This window comes from the organism of the source record quoted next, unplaced genomic scaffold (genome assembly GCF_019419815.1).
Source record: "Pyrus x bretschneideri cultivar Hongxiangsu unplaced genomic scaffold, Pyrus_bretschneideri_v1 Contig4, whole genome shotgun sequence".
Lineage (NCBI taxonomy): Eukaryota > Viridiplantae > Streptophyta > Magnoliopsida > Rosales > Rosaceae > Pyrus > Pyrus x bretschneideri.
In genome coordinates, this window is record NW_025999723.1 from 997,817 (window position 1) to 1,014,226 (window position 16,410).

Genomic DNA, 16,410 nt, shown 5'->3' on the forward strand with positions numbered 1-16,410 from the left:
TACTGGGAATTTTAGAAAGTAGGAATCATCGTGTTAAGTTATTTATTTATGTGAAAGTAGGAATCTTCATGTTCTAGTTATTTATGTATGTATATGTCAAAATAATAATGTACATTCATTCTCACACTATTCTGGGTGCGGAAAAGTTTAGGAGGAGTTTGACTACTGTTACCATCAATGCCAAATTATGGTCACAACCTCGAGCCAAAAGGATTCATACGTGGCACTTAAATGCTAGCTGCCACCTATATTGATTTACGTATGAGTTTTACCTATGAACTTACAGATCGCACATAAATATCTAAAAATACACACAAACGAATTCTTAATCAATACTAAAATTGAAAAGATATCTTTATATGTGTAAGCAACATTAGGGGAAAGGTGTGAATCGAACTTGGGACTAAGGTGTAAGAGTGAATGCTCTTAACAAATTAAGTTACAAGTCATTTACAAATCGAATAGATACAAAACTGTAGTTTTATACACGTCTTATTGTATGTTAAGTATCTTCTCAGTTTTATTTGACTTAGTAAGGAGAATTCGGAAATATTGCTTATATTCGTTAGTCAAGTCAGTGCACCCAAATTCACATTCACTTCATCCTACATTAATACAGTTTAGGGTTTAGGAGAGTTTTTGGCTTCGGTAGGTTTCACTGGACTAGACTAGCTTAACACGGATTCCTAGTATGTGTTTGACATGAGCATGAACTGACTTTAATGGGACTAAGTCGGACTCATGTGGATTAGAAGCGTCGCTAAGTGGCCTTAGCGAGACCTTCCAAAAAGGAGGGGATTGATAGTCCCGTCTCCAACACCTTCTTTGCTTCGCCTAGGACTCGTCGAATCTGCTTCACATCATCTTCGTAGTCGTCCAACAAGTTTACAACGAACCTACATCCCCACCGACGGTCTTCGTCAAAACCAAAATTGATAGAAACCACCTACAAAAATCCCCATAAGATGAGCGTGCAAGCGCAAGACCAGCACCGCCATCAAGACGACATTCTCCCATTGCAAAATTCGATATGGCAAAGAGGGACGACGATCTCACCCTGCAAAATTAGGACAGTGATTGAAAAAAATCTCTTGAAAAATCTGCGTCTTGCAGTAAAAATATTTTGAAAGATCTGAAATTTTGCAAAAAAAAAAGGAGGAGAAACGGAGAGAATGGGACGAGGTCAAAGAGGGAGAAAATCAGATAAGTTTTTAGGGAGGGTGGAGAGTATTTTAGAAAAAAGAAAAATGTTGCATAACAATAAAATATTAATAGATTTGTATTAAGTATTATATTATTATAGTTTGTTATTATTTTGGTTTTTAATCTGATGTTGCACTTAACGTTTCACTAAATCAATCCAGTTTAGTCTGTTATAAGCAAGTTCAACTTAATCTCTTAAATGTAGTCCGGTGTAACCAACGCACTCATAGAGGTAGCCCATGGCCTAAACATTAAACCTAGGCCTAGACCATATTCAACACCACCAAAAGGCAAGCCCAAACTGTTACGGGCCGACTTGAAACTCCCTCGAAAAGCCAACGGCCCCAAACGAAATTCTCAACTTGTCTGCCGAGCAGGGCACTTTTTCGTCCTCCTCTCTCTTATCCCTTGCAAACCCTGCGTCTGCTTCCAATCCAAACCCCTGCTTCTTAACTCCAAGCCCTAATTTGCTATAATTGCAGAGGGGCACTAGAATTGGGAATTAAGTCAAGTTTGTGTGCAATTTTCAAATGGGAGGTTCAGGGGAGAGGGAGACCAAGTTTCTGCAGGAACTGATACTGTACGCGGCGAGCGCGGCGTTGAGTTGCTTGGTTTTGTTCGCGGGGCTCCGGCATCTCGACCCGAACCGGGAGGCGTCAAAGAAGGCGATGGAGAACAAGAAGGAAATCTCCAAGCGACTCGGTCGCCCCCTTATTAACACCAATTCTTATGAGGTAAAGAGGCCTTTTTTTTTTTTCTGGCTTCTGGGTTGTTCTTAACTTGCTATTTCGTGGATTTTTAATTTATTTTTGGAAATAATAATAAATTTTGGATAATAGTGATATGGGTTTTTGTAATATGTGAATTTTGAGGTGGTACTTTGAGAGATGATGAATTCTTTATGCAGTTTTTGTTTGGGTTTTAGAGGGTTTTTCGTGCTGTTTTCTTGAAATGCAGGCGTTTTTGCTGTTTTCCTTTATGCATTATGGTGCAATCAATTTGTTTTATTTTGTTAATACTTGGTATGTGAGTGTGAAATTATTTTGAATGACTTCGGGACATCCGATAAAATTGGAATGATACCGTTAGATTTCTTGACCTGTCGATTTGAACTTTTCAGTTTATTAATGCTGATATAGTATTCGTTATCAGGATGTTATAGCCTGCGATGTAATAAACCCCGACCACATTGAAGTAGAATTTGAATCTATTGGAGGACTGGAAGCTATAAAGGAAGCCTTGTATGAACTAGTGATCCTTCCGCTACAGAGGCCTAATTTGTTTTCCCATGGGAAGCTTCTTGGTCCACAAAAAGGTGTCTTGCTGTATGGACCACCAGGTACTGGAAAGACTATGCTTGCCAAAGCTATTGCAAAGGAGTCTGGAGCTGTTTTCATCAATCTCAGGATATCAAATCTGATGAGCAAATGGTTTGGTGATGCACAAAAGCTCGGTGAGTGATGATCATGTTAAAACGGACTATTTTCGAGTATATGATTTTCTACTGTCTCTTCTCAATTTGATTCTGCATGTTTCATAACCTGTATCTTTATCTCAGATTCAGTGCAGTGTTTTAATTTGTTAATTCTGGTCAATCTTATTAGCTTCATGTACTGAGAAGTTGTCCTTGGTCCTTACCATAGCAATTTTATGCGTAGAACCATTTAGATTTTCTTTGGTTCTCAGACAATATCTTTTACTTCTCTATTATCGGAATATCATTGTTAGTATTGTATGGTTGTGAAGTACAGAAACGGAGTGTGCTGGATGAAATATGGGCCTTTTTTAATAAGAAAGATAACTTCGTATGAGCTTTGATATGGTAGCGTCCATACTTTTATGTGCTTCTCACAACTTACTCAACTAGCTAAACCCATGGAACAACTATAACCATGTTGTTACGACTTTTATAGCGCTTTTTCCTACCATCTCAACTAATAAGTCAAGTAAGCCAACTAATTCGATACTTATGCAACTGGGAATCAAAATGGGCTGTATAAAAGAAATTATTTTGTGATCTAACTTGTTAATTGGGACGACTGACCTCTTACTTTGAAGCCATCCTTTCTTAGACCCTATTTCTTTCAAGGAAAAGTTCATGCATATTTGTTGCTTTTACCTCAAGAGTTCAAATTATGCTTGTTTCTACAAGGATTGTGAAGTTTTTGTAGTTTTCATATCTACTGTGCTTACCATGTTTATATTTTCTTCTGCAGTTGCTGCTGTATTTAGCTTGGCTTATAAACTCCAGCCTGCTATCATATTTATTGATGAGGTTGATAGTTTCTTGGGTCAGCGCCGAAATACAGATCATGAGGCATTAACAAACATGAAAACTGAGTTCATGGCATTATGGGATGGCTTTACTACAGATCGTAAGTTTTTTTTTGTTCCCCTTCTCTTGAAATAGGAATTTTCTTTTTCTTTCCTTGGATAGGGCATTTGGTTTGATATTTTATATTGTTCATGCAGAGAATGCTCGAGTTATGGTTCTTGCTGCTACTAATCGTCCATCAGAACTTGATGAAGCAATACTTCGTCGTCTTCCTCAGGCCTTTGAGATTGGGATACCCAATCAAAGAGAGAGGGCTGATATACTAAAGGTGATTTTGAAGGGCGAGAGAGTTGAAGACAATATTGATTATGACCGTTTAGCCGTCTTGTCTGAGGGTTACACAGGTTCGGATCTACTTGAGCTTTGCAAGAAAGCAGCCTATTTTCCTATCAGAGACCTACTAAATGAAGAAAAGAATGGAAAGAAATCTTCTGTAAGTAGATATGGTATTTTCATTGTTTATCTTGGTAGTTTAAGCTCTAGTAATAGGCTTGCAGGTTTTGTTTGTACTGAGAATGTTGGTCTACGCTTCTTTCTTCAGGCACCAAGGCCATTAACCCAGTTAGATTTGGAAAATGTACTCGCAACGTCCAAACATACAAAGGTTGCTGCAAATGACTATACTGGCTTGATCTCATCACAATCATCACCAAGGTGGTCAAGGAACAGAGAGACGGGTGATTATCCAGTTCAAGCTGCAATTAATGAGCTTACGAGGCACGTGGTCCAAATCTTGAATATTCAACCTGATGCACAGGACCCTTGAAATCGCAACCTCCAATCCAGCCACAAGCCTCCACAGGTGAGGGGATTCTTGGGTGTCCAAGGTGTATATCCCCGTGTGTATATGGAACTCTTATACATCACGGGATGAGTGATATATTCACATGGGGTATTCCTCCGGCGAAACCCTTGTGTTTCTCCTATCGGTGACATGTTGAACTCCACACCTTTAGACTCGTGGCAGTAGTACAATTATCTTGTATTAGGTTTACAATACATATATTCGAAGTATTCACGTAGTTCCATCGTTTTGAATGGTGCCTAAGATCATTTTGTGATTTAGCAAGTGACAGATTGTTGGATATGAAGGAGCTGCTTTGTATCGTCAAACTTTCGTCGTTCCAAATCAAACCATTGGCTGTTATAAACCTTTCTCTGTAAACCTTGTTTATAGCGGGTGATTTTGTTTGACATTTAACGTTTGCCTTCCAAGTTTTTATTTGCTCTTGTTGCAACTTCTCTCAAGTTAAATGTGCAAGACTAAACAGTTCAGCAAGGGTACCTTCAACCCTAAACCAACTATCGTTAGGAAATGCTAGGTTTAGTTGTGTGCTAGGGCGGATGCGGATCCTGACAATTCATGCTTATGGGACTCATAAATACTACTTTGTGCAACATCATTTGATGTGTGGGGTCACTTGAGCATGTCAAGTTACTCGGGTCAATATGGCATCCTATTCACTATGGGATAAATGAAGGGTACATATGATCACGACAAAGATATATTATTCTAAAGCGGTGCGATTTAGGCAAAGTAACATAACAGACAAACCCTATTACAAATGATTAAATATACTACTAAACTCGTGTTAGTGAGCGTGTGTGGTGATTAACAATGCATGATTCACATGGTGAGCAAGTTGCATGAGGTAGCAGAATGATTAGGACCATCGTCCTGGACATAGCTGGAAGTAGAGCAGTTGCTTTCATTTTTGGGTGGGAGCTTTAGGTTGTGGGGTCGAGGCCACTCAGTTAAGTGGGGCATATCATTACCCTGAGGGTCTCAGGACCACATTTTTTCCACTAGAAAACTGCAACTCGTGGAAGTGCTTTTAGTCGTTTTTGACAGGCAAAAGCACTTCTGATTTCATTTAAAACATTTTCCAAGGCATTTAAATATTTAATTGTTACGTATTTATATGCGTTATGAACTGAATTGATTTAATAAAAGCACTTGTAACAAGAGCTTATAAACTGAAGTGCTTTTCATAAAAGCAATCTCAAACGAGCCCTTTAGACGACATCAAGAGACGAAACATTGCAATTTGCAAGTTAGTTAACAAATATTGGCAGCACTATACAGCTGTCCATTATAAATACTGAAAAATTATTGCAGGGAATGGACGAAGGTTACTGCTGAAGTTCAACTTGTTCTTGAAATTTTGAAACCAACCTGTGCAGTGCAGGTGACAATTGAAAAAAATTATCCCCGGAAAATCGCAACAAAATGAGAGATTCTCCATTCGAAAAGAAAATACATCCAGTTACAAGGTAGTTATCTTTACAAAAACTCCGACCATAGATATTACTTGATTGACAGAAAACAAAAGCACTATGTATAACACGAGAGTGGACGTTTGGTGTGGTATCGAGCTCCCATCAAGTTATTCTACCAAACGTAAGCCATATAAAATACATTACTGCGGCCACAAATTTCAGCAAAGTGAGACGTCCGAATTAGGATGAGATTCACTTCGGATTTCTATGTCGAAGCCTGCAAATTAAAAGATTTGGATTGTTCAAAAGAGAGAAAAAGATCAAGGCCGTTCAAGTTTTTGAATTTTTGTGAAGTGGACTAGTAGGATAAACAAATGAAACCGTAAGACTGAAATTGAATGGTCTAAAATCTCTGAGTGCGTGGACTCCGAGCAAAAAAATCCAAAGTCAATATCAATATATCAGAATCAACAATTCGTTAATTTCCTTTGGATTCCAATTAACTTGTAATACTAGTTTTGTGGACATTAGTACGTGCCCTTGGCTCTCTTAATTATTGCAACGCACAATTGGTTGAAGAACGTAGTTTCACGTCAGAAATTTGACAAAATAAATTTGTTGAAGAATGCAATCTCACCTCGGAAATTTAACAACAAACTTACAATTTATATTAAATAATTTTATACTTAATTGTACTGATATATTTGTGATAAATGATTAAATTGAGACAATATCAATGTAAATAAGACTAGACCATTAATCCGACTCTAAAATCTCGACACAACTAATCCAAATAAACCCCTTGTATTATTGCGTAACTGCATTAGTCATTTCCCCTCACTCAAGCAAGCACCATATGTTTGACAACTGAAATATTAATTAATATTGCATGTTGAAAATGATCATCCTGTTTGAAGCTAGATTAATGAAGATTAAACAAAAACCAGGTCGCAGTTGGTGAGCAAAACCACTCTTTGACTACAAGCTCACTGTGGGACATATAAGACGGCCGACGCATGAGAGGGAGAAAAACTAACACGAAGCAGGTTTACCGTTATTGTGATGTTTTAGTTCGATATTGTATTATTACAAATGACAAGATATTCTTAAACTAAAATATTATAATAGTCGTGAACACGCATTTTTCGAAACTTTCTCTATAAAAAAAAAAAGGAAAAGTCACGACTATTACTAGCAGATCTCCCTGCGCCCTGGGTTATTAGCTATGCACCACCACCACCAACGAAACCAATAATTTATTAGATTTCTTCACCGGTCCTAATCTGCAGTCGGAGAGCAATATTTCAAATTAATCATGTAAAAATTATGTGTTTTAATTATTCGAAGCACCAACCGGATCAATAGTGTTTTTTTTTTGTTTGGTTGTGGCTAACAACCGATAGTTTAATGGACACTTCCTATATCTAATGGATAACCGTGTTAGAGTATACTTACAAACGGATGTCAATATAACAGTATATTTCAGACCAAACACGCATTGTTATGTGCTTGAAGCGTGTTTTGACCATTTCTTTGGTCATTAGCAAAATCACCACCTGAACCCATAATCTAAGTAGATTTCGTCACTTCCTATACCTAATTTGCATTGTCATGTAGTAGTAACCAATTACGTCACCAACGTTAGTAATCAAACTTAAAAAATATTGTGTGAAATACGAGTTCAAAATTCATTCCCAACCACTCACCATCCCCGTAACAGTTAAACCAAGGGCTTGGTTGGTCAATAAAATTGAATAAAACCGGGGCGCATGTGAATAGTCTTCTAAAATGCAATATTATTAAATAATCTCGTCCAAATAGTTATACAAATATTAGGGAGAATGAGTCCTTAGTCGTTGGTCATCGTTTCACAGCCAAAGACGAACAATACAATCTACATTTCTTCCCTATTTCTCTCTACGTACACGCCCATTGTTGCTCTTTGGATTGACCCAACATTGATTGGCCGGCTCAAGCCGTCTCCATATATTATTCCCCCAACCCAAACCTCATTAAATTCTCCCCCAACCCTCATTCCTCCTCCAAATATTATTTTAAATCTTCACCCATCACCTCCACTCCTCTCTCCCTATATCTTCCTTTGATTTCATTAAATTAAGTTCAACCCAATAGCACGAGGAGCATATTTTAGCAACCCAAAATTTAGCTTCGAATTCAGCTGACTTTAGTAGCTGAGGCTCTTCGGTTAGTACCACGCATCATCAACCTCGCCTTGAAAGTGCCCGTGAAGGCAGAATACCTTCACCTTTGTTTAGAAGCTCAAAATCTAGATACAACTCCGTTAATGTGCTTAATCACTTTGTAATTAGTTAACTTAAGCGTTGGAGGTTCTTCGGCCAGTACCAGGTTGTGCCTACAATTATTATTGCGGTGGGCTTAGCTGGGCTAACTGTTCATTTATCATGGGTGGATTCATGGTATTTTTCTATTTCTTGCTCTTTGCAATTTCCTTGGTTCTGGTTCTCCGGTTCGTGTCCAAAACATCTCTGGTTCACAAATTCACAAAATTATGGCAATCCTTGGCGGACCGGTTCAGAGTCTACCAATTCTACAAAATCCCGCAATTCAACGAGCACTTCCAAGAGAACCGGCTCTACCGGAAGATCTCCGTCTACCTCGACTCCCTCCCTTCCATCGAGGACTCCGACTTCACCAACCTCTTCACCGGCGCCAAATCCAACGACATCTTCTTCCAGCACGACGCCGCCAACTCCGCCGTCCACGACACCTTCCTCAGCGCCAAGCTCTCCTGGACCAATCAGAAATCCCAGTCAGACGGAATCCGCTCCTTCGTCTTGAAAATCAACCGGTCCGACAAGCGCCGTGTGTTCCGCCAGTACTTCCAGCACATCCTCACCGTCGCCGACGAAATCGAGCAGCGGAACAGAGAGATCAATCTCTACATGAACCTCTCCAGCGAAAACGAACGGTGGCGATCGGTTCCATTCACGCACCCCGCCACCTTCGACACCGTCGTGATGGACGCTGAGCTGAAGAATAAAATCCGGTCCGATCTCGAGAATTTCTCGAAATCGAAGCAGTATTATCACCGACTAGGCCGCGTTTGGAAGCGGAGCTTTTTGCTCTACGGCCCCTCCGGCACCGGAAAAACCAGCTTCGTCGCCGCCATGGCGAGGTTCTTGAGCTACGACGTGTACGACGTCGACATTTCCAAAGTCACCGACGACTCCGATCTGAAAATGCTTCTTCTCCAAACGACGCCGAAGTCGCTGATCGTGGTGGAGGATCTGGACCGTTTCTTGACGGAGAAATCGACGGCTGTGAGCTTGTCCGGTCTGTTGAATTTCATGGACGGGATCGTATCATCGTGCGGCGAGGAGCGCGTGTTGGTTTTCACAATGAACTGTAAGGATCAGGTGGACCAGTTAGTTCTGAGGCCGGGGCGGGTCGACGTCCCCATCCATTTTCCGCTCTGCGATTTTTCCGCTTTCAAGAGCTTGGCCAGCACTTACCTCGGGCTCAAGGAACACAAGCTGTTCCCGCAGGTGGAGGAGATTTTCCACGGCGGCGCGAGTCTGAGCCCGGCGGAGATCGGCGAGATTATGATTTCGAATCGGAGCTCGCCGAGTCGGGCTTTGAAGTCGGTTATCTCGGCGTTGCAGACGCATGTGGATAGTAAGAAGGACGCGAACAAAGCCGCGCAGGCGTTGACGAATAGCTCGTCGGGTCGGTCGGTCGACGAGTCGGGCGAACCCGGCGGCGTTTTTTGCCGGGAGAGTGTTCACACGGTGAGGGAGTTTAAGAAATTGTACGGTCTTTTCAGAATGGGAAGTCGGAGGAAGGAAGAACCGCCGTTGGATTCGAGTTCTGCGGAAATATTGGATGGTTCGCGGCATGAAAGGGTGAATTCGTAATTTTACAAGTATTTCTCTTTATTTTTTAAATTCAAAATACCTAGTCCCATTGTAAAATAACGCTTGACGACGGATTTAATTTCTTTTTTTACTAGAATATTTTTTGTTAATTCAAAAGCTTAAAGGAAATGACTTCTATGGACAATGAGGAAATATACGTGCAAAATTTGATTTGACCTGGTTAAGCCAATGACCCATATTTTTGAGGCGCCTAACTATTTTGACAAGTCAAAGTTTTCGTTTTGGGTACGCTACGTGCACCAAATTTTGTAAATCAAATGATGTGTTTTCAATAAGAAATAAACATGTTAATTGACATTTAATTAATAATTCAATCATCTACTCATTTGGTTTGTAAATTTGGTTTTAAAAAATTGATCTCCCTAGCATTACCCATCGATTTTTGTTAGGTGAGGCTTTCTTTTAAGGGTTGAGGCTTAAGTTTGGTATGTGTTGAAATTGTGATGTAGCCAGAAATTCTATTAAAAACGTCAAATTAACAAAAAAACAAAACAGAACAAAATAAAATCATCTAATAGCTACAAAATCTTTAGTTTTGTCAAGTTGATTGATTCACCCCATTACGGGTTGAGGTGCTATAATAATGCCTCTCCATGCAAGGGTAGTAAATTTCAGTAATATAAAAATTTATTTCATAAATAACCACAACTATTATCATATTTAGCATCCATATTCTCCTTTTATTATTATTATTATTATTTTATAATCTTATGAGTCCTAGAAACATACTGGTCAACTACTCAGAATTTGCATATTTGTGAAATTTATGTCAGCTTTTATTTTATAGAAGGTTCCGTCGGTGAGAAGAGTCATGCCTTGAAAATAATATATACAAAATACTTTGAACATATACAAATACGTAATTTATTAATATGAGAAGAGTCAGTTGACTATATTGAGTATTTATTGGTTACGTCATCGTATCGAAAGTTTCTATTACGAAACTAATAATGTGATGAAATAAATAAACATATATTTTATGTAACTGGTAATAAGACAAGTTTTGTTCATTTGTTATTTGCAATCTTTCAAGCAACTTGGAAGTTTTCACAAACAATGTAAGATTTTTTTAAATCAAATAAAAACCAAAGGGAAAACCAAAGGTTCGGTCACGTGCTCGCACGTGAGAGCGATCATGGCTTGAAGAAGAAAGCAATAGACTTTGAGTCCCATTCCCAACCGTCAATCAAGGGGTGGTTTCGCTCTTCTTCTCCGTCAGCCCTAAAACCCCAATTCGCAGCGCTCGCCGATCTCTCTATTCGTCGTCATAAGGTACGTGAAATTCATAAATCTTCAACTCGGTTTTCAATCTTCGCTTTAAATTTACTTTTCTTCTGATTTAGGCTGATGATCGGTTGAATTTTGATCTCAATTGTTCCCCATTTTATACCTATTTAGAGCCAATTAGGTATATATGCAGTTAAATTGGGAAATCCTTTTTATCTATGAGAATTAGGGCACAAGTTTTGAGCTTGGAAATACTGGGTGGTTGTGCATTTTAGCTGTTTTGGGTTAGGTTACAATTCATGCATTGGGGTTTTAGCTTTTTAAATTGTAGGATTAATGAGTAAATTGTGGTTTACGAGCTTAGAACAACTTTTTTTTGTGCATAAACAGGTAAATTTTGCACCTTTGGAAGTGCAAGCTATGTGTGTCTTAAGTTGACTACTATTAGTTTTAAAGTTTATTTAGGTGAACTTTTCGGGTCTTAAGGGAAACTATGATTTTAGTGTTTGGTATACACGATTAGCAAGATAGGCATGCTTTATAATGTGTGTTGAGGCATGAATTGTCCACATTGGATTTTGCAGGTCTCTTGAGGGAGCTATTAGGAACTGGGGTTTTTATCCTGATCAACATGGTAAGGTTTCATGAACAGCTAATGGTTTCTGCAGTTATTGTTTAGTCCGGTTATAAACCGCGAGGAATTCTTTGTAGTATTAATATGGCTCATTTCAAATTTGTCGCAGAATTACTTAATTGGAGCGTTCAAACCATCCTGCAACATTTCAATCACATTTTCTGATGCCAAAACTCGGAAGCAGGTAATCTACATGCAAACAGTACATTGAGATATTTTCCCTTTCAAGATCGTTATCGTACATATTATAGATGGTAGCTCTTGCTCCTTGTTAGTTCCAATAGATCATTTTATTTAGTGGTTTATTTATCCATGGCTTTATTAATTGCGAATCTATTATCCAAAATACAACTGTATGGGATTGGAAAATCGCATACTTCTTCCCCTCATTTCTGATCTGTTTTTGTAGGTCCCTTTAAAGAAGGAAAGTGGCCAAGCAGTATTGGTCCCACTTTTTCAAAGTCAAGAAAACATTTCTGGGAAGGTAAATTGTTTGATTGTATTGTTTTAAATGATAAGCATTATAGTACACAAAGGTTGAATCTTGAGGAAATTGATTTTGAGTAGTTTAGACTATAAAGATCACCTCTTAAAGATATTTCCTTTCTTTGTTGTCATTGTCAGATTAATATAGAACCAATTCAAGGGAAGAAGGTCGAACACAATGGAGTTAAGGTCGAGCTTCTCGGTCAAATTGGTATTGTTTTTTTCTTTTATTGTCTTGCTAGTGTCCTGTGTTATATTTTGGATGAATTGGGATGATGGAGGTTTGATGTGAAAATAATAGCATGAGGTTTGGTTTTTGGTTGACAGCATGCTAATCGAATTGCTAGCACTCTAATAGACTTTATTTTATGTTGCAGAGATGTACTTTGACAGAGGCAACTTTTATGACTTTACTTCTCTTGGTGAGTTTGCTTATGCTTCATTCATTAGCTCTGTACGGTTTCTACTCAGTTTTTCAAACTACTGATTTTGGTACTTTCTTTACAACCTTTTACATTAGAAATGAACCCTATTATAATTTTGGCGTTCCAATTTTTTACTGAAGAAAAAAAGGTGCTGTGTTCCATTTAATTGGCTTTAAATTTGTTGCTTATCCCTTCCACCGTATTCTTCAAAGCTCTAAGTGCATTACTATTGTTAACAGTTCGTGAACTTGATGTTCCTGGAGAGATATATGAAAGGAAAACATATCCTTTCGAGTTTTCTACAGTTGAGATGCCATATGAGACTTACAATGGGGTGAATGTGAGACTTAGGTAAGTTTTAAGACACTGATAGTTATTTATATTTTCATTCTTATTTTGTTTATTGAAGTAAATATCTATTGGCACCTTTTACGTTTTTCTACACTAGTGTAGATGGAAAACATCATGTTCATAATAATTAATTCATGCTATGACATATTGTAAGTTTTCTTTTCCCAGGTATGTTCTGAAAGTCACAATTAGTCGTGGTTATGGTAGCAGCATAGTGGAATATCAGGATTTTGTGGTAGTCTCCTTCTCTCTCTCAGAATACCAGGATCTTTTGAGCATTGTGCATTGTCACTTTTTATTATCTATGCTTCCATAACCTGCTCACAATTTACAACTTACGGTGTTTCCATATAAGTGATCATCTGTACCATTCACACTCACTAGTCATGTAGCATTCTCATAGTTTGTATTGATGTCATTCTGTGCTTCAGGTTCGCAACTATTCCCCACCTCCATCTATTAACAATAGCATCAAGGTGAGTACCAAATAAGGAATGCAATAAAAAAGTTTACTTCTATTCATCCATTACCTAATTCCATTTTATGGTGCATCTATCTAGTGTGATGCAACAGCCACCCCATTGTTAGTCCTCCCTCAATGGATCGTCTTCTAATTTTATTGCCTTTGCAGATGGAAGTCGGAATCGAAGATTGTCTGCACATTGAGTTTGAGTACAACAAGAGCAAGTAAGTCGAAATGCATTTCATGTTCAGGGTTTTGTGTTTATCATTAGTGGTTTATATGCATGAGATGAAATCCTGGAAACAATGGCTGTTTTCAAATGTTACGTTTCATTGCCTTTACAACCATAGCCTGATTGCACTTGTATATAGCGGGCTTGTACAAGAACTTCGTGCCTAGAGTTGTTATTAAAACAAAAGAGAACAATTTGGCATTAATTATTGGTGTGTTGATACTTGATATACAGGTACCATCTGAAAGATGTTATTATTGGCAAGATATATTTCCTTCTTGTGAGAATCAAAATAAAGAATATGGATCTGGAGATCAGGCGTCGAGAGTCAACAGGGTCAGGGGCCCAATACCCATGTTGAGACAGAGACACTTGCTAAGTTTGAGTTGATGGATGGTGCTCCAGTAAGAGGTATCTTCATTAACTCTTCCGCTTTCTTATATATCCAGGTTTATGCTCATGCAGGTGGGTGATGGCTGTGTAATTTGAAATATCTTTTTAGCACATTTGTATTTTCAACTGGGATGGTCTGGTAAACGTGAATGAAGTTTTTCGGAAATATTGATTTACGTCTAAAGCTTGCTGCAATTCTTCAACTGTCCATAGATGAATGGTTTACATGCACATGCTTGCCTTTTTCAGGTGAATCAATTCCCATTAGATTGTTTCTTAGCCCTTATGAACTCACACCAACACATCGCAACATCAATAACAAATTCAGCGTGAAGTATTATTTGAATCTTGTTCTGGTTGATGAAGAGGACCGACGGTATTTCAAGCAGCAAGAAATCACTATATACAGGCTTCAAGAGACGTCATGATCACTCATCTCTCGCGTGCTATCACCATTTGATCCATTAATGTGGAATAGAAGATAACTTTTCTCTTGGCACCTTGTAAAGCTTAAAAACATTCGACCTTTTCGTGCTTCAATGACTTGCTATTCTAGATGAGTTGCAACTTTGATACGGGATTGTCACGCGTTGTGTACATGGGGCGTGGTGGAAAGGACACGATCTCCGGTTGCTGTGATGATACATCTTGTAGCAATCATCCTGTGTCTTAACTTTGTGAGTTTTCTCCAATTACCTTTGTGAATTACCATTGGAGAAAATAAACCCTTTGGTTTGAGGCAAATTCTCCATGCTATGTCTGAACTATGCATTGTTGGTATTTTCATTACAAGAACATTCAATTTGCATCCGAGAAATCATTGGCACACACGCACGCAGTCATTCATTTATGAACAAAACTTTGCTCCGTAGAAGCATCTTTCTTTCATACCGCTACCACCACCGGCACTTCACTCTTCTTCTTCCGCGACCGATGGCATCTCCTCCTTAAACCACGCATAAAGTCCGCCGTCTAAGTGGAAGACATTCGTGTAACCGTTGAGGACGAGCAAGTAGGCTGCTATCAATGATCTGCAGAGACCGGTGTGAGTGATCAACTCTGCTATGAATCGAAGTCTCGAGGAGGAAGAAATTAAACTGAATCACCTTGACTGTTGACCTTCTGGGAGATTTTGGGTCGGTTTCATCGTACCGCCGGCGGCACAAGCCACTATTATCTTTGCCTTCTTATCTAGCTGCGATTCCACACCTGTTATCATGTACCACAACATTGTTATTATTTGGTGTTTCTGTAGCTGTAAAAGTTGTCTACGGACAAAGCAAAGCTTATACATACTTGATATGAACTCGGGGTTCTCTTCTGTGCCGGCAAAGATGCCGAAAAATGCAAAAGCAGCACGGCGGGCAATGTCCCATGCTGTCCACTCCTTTATAAGCCTGTATATTTGCACGTTGATCGCCCCCGCCGGATGAGCCTACATTCACCACAGACATTCATTTTCCGGTAATTAGTTAGCCAACTCAAACTTGCCTGCGGAGATTGGCATGACGCTAAGGGTGACAAATGCAATCACGACTGAAGAAAACTTAACCAAACCTCTCTGAATTCCGCTTCAGGGCGCACGTCAAGAATCACAAAGTTGTTTTCTTTTTGAAGCCTCAGAGCTTCTTTCACATCCACACTCCTCACCTGCACATTGTTCAAATTTTCGGCGTTGGCGATTGTTGAAGATCAACTTCTACTTCTGTTCTTAGTTCAATGCTAACGTTCTAACATGGTATCAGAGCGGAATATTCACGTGTTATGTTCTTTGATTGAACTCTATCTGTTCAGATGAAATCAAGTGTACCTTTTTCTGTAGGAGAAGTTCCCTCTTAGTCTTCCAGTCCTCTTCAGCTAACCTCTCCAAAACAAGATAATCAAGAAACACATGTGAGGGTGGATTAAAAGTACAGTTGTCATCGTTTTTTTTTTTGTACAAAGCGATATTCTAAACTACTCTGATATACGTAAATACAGGCTGTACAGTTGTACCTGGCGTTTTGGCTTGTTTTGTTGCTGCACTACGGATTCTGAGGCCCTGTGACGAAAACCGTTGCCTTGTGGATGCTGATGATGATGATCTGACTGATCCGACGGCTGTAAGCCAGCAGGAATTCTGGTTATGGTGACAATGCTTTGAAGCCAATGATCCCAATGGGGAAGAAGAAGATTGGTTCAGTGTGATCGAAGTCAGAGAAGCCATTAATTCCTAATATATATATTTATGGCCTCCAAAAACCCCAAGAAATCAGCAGCTTTATAATCTAAATAATCTGGATCAATAATTTCAATAATTCAATAGAGAAACAATTGGAATTGGTGTTTTGGGAGGTTTTGAGTGCTTATTTTTTGAGTGAAGTAAATGAGGGGCCATGGATATTATGGGATTTTATCTCTTTCTCTTCCCAGAATCTGAGTTTGTGGTGGATATTTCTGAGGTCTTTTGCCGTTTCAGTTGTTGTAGGACCATCCATATTGGCCAACATGGATCGACTTGAGAGGATCTCTATGTCCGGAGCAG

The 16,410-nt window shown here is 39.0% G+C and overlaps 4 protein-coding genes across 4 annotated transcripts; 3 read left to right on the top strand and 1 right to left on the bottom strand.

Annotated features, from left to right (window-relative positions):
- The first annotated feature begins 1,560 nt into the window (after positions 1–1,560).
- On the top strand, positions 1,561–4,739 carry LOC103951611 (outer mitochondrial transmembrane helix translocase). The gene is made up of 5 exons (XM_009363039.3): positions 1,561–1,937; positions 2,356–2,656; positions 3,420–3,578; positions 3,676–3,971; positions 4,080–4,739. Exons 1-5 carry the CDS (start codon positions 1,734–1,736, stop codon positions 4,302–4,304), a joined length of 1,185 nt encoding a protein of 394 aa, XP_009361314.2. The 5' UTR covers positions 1,561–1,733; the 3' UTR covers positions 4,305–4,739.
- Positions 4,740–7,675: 2,936 nt separating this feature from the next.
- Positions 7,676–9,799, top strand: LOC103951612 (AAA-ATPase At2g46620-like). Its single transcript, XM_009363040.3, has one exon. The coding sequence runs from the start codon at positions 8,182–8,184 to the stop codon at positions 9,652–9,654; it is 1,473 nt and encodes a 490-aa protein (XP_009361315.2). The 5' UTR covers positions 7,676–8,181; the 3' UTR covers positions 9,655–9,799.
- A 976-nt stretch (positions 9,800–10,775) lies between these two features.
- LOC103951614 (vacuolar protein sorting-associated protein 26A) lies at positions 10,776–14,694 on the top strand. Its single transcript, XM_009363043.2, is given in 13 exon segments — positions 10,776–10,947; positions 11,487–11,536; positions 11,646–11,720; positions 11,946–12,020; positions 12,161–12,233; positions 12,400–12,444; positions 12,687–12,798; positions 12,967–13,033; positions 13,230–13,274; positions 13,430–13,485; positions 13,728–13,839; positions 13,841–13,904; positions 14,136–14,694. Coding segments are annotated over 12 exon segments (906 nt in total). The 5' UTR covers positions 10,776–10,947; positions 11,487–11,533; the 3' UTR covers positions 14,315–14,694.
- On the bottom strand, positions 14,137–16,296 carry LOC103951613 (rhodanese-like domain-containing protein 14, chloroplastic). Its single transcript, XM_009363042.3, has 6 exons — positions 15,882–16,296; positions 15,697–15,743; positions 15,444–15,536; positions 15,183–15,321; positions 14,993–15,095; positions 14,137–14,917 (listed from the first exon to the last, which is right to left on the bottom strand). The coding sequence occupies exons 1-6, from the start codon at positions 16,090–16,092 to the stop codon at positions 14,797–14,799; spliced, it is 714 nt and encodes a 237-aa protein (XP_009361317.2). The 5' UTR covers positions 16,093–16,296; the 3' UTR covers positions 14,137–14,796.
- Between the last annotated feature and the right edge of the window lie 114 nt (positions 16,297–16,410).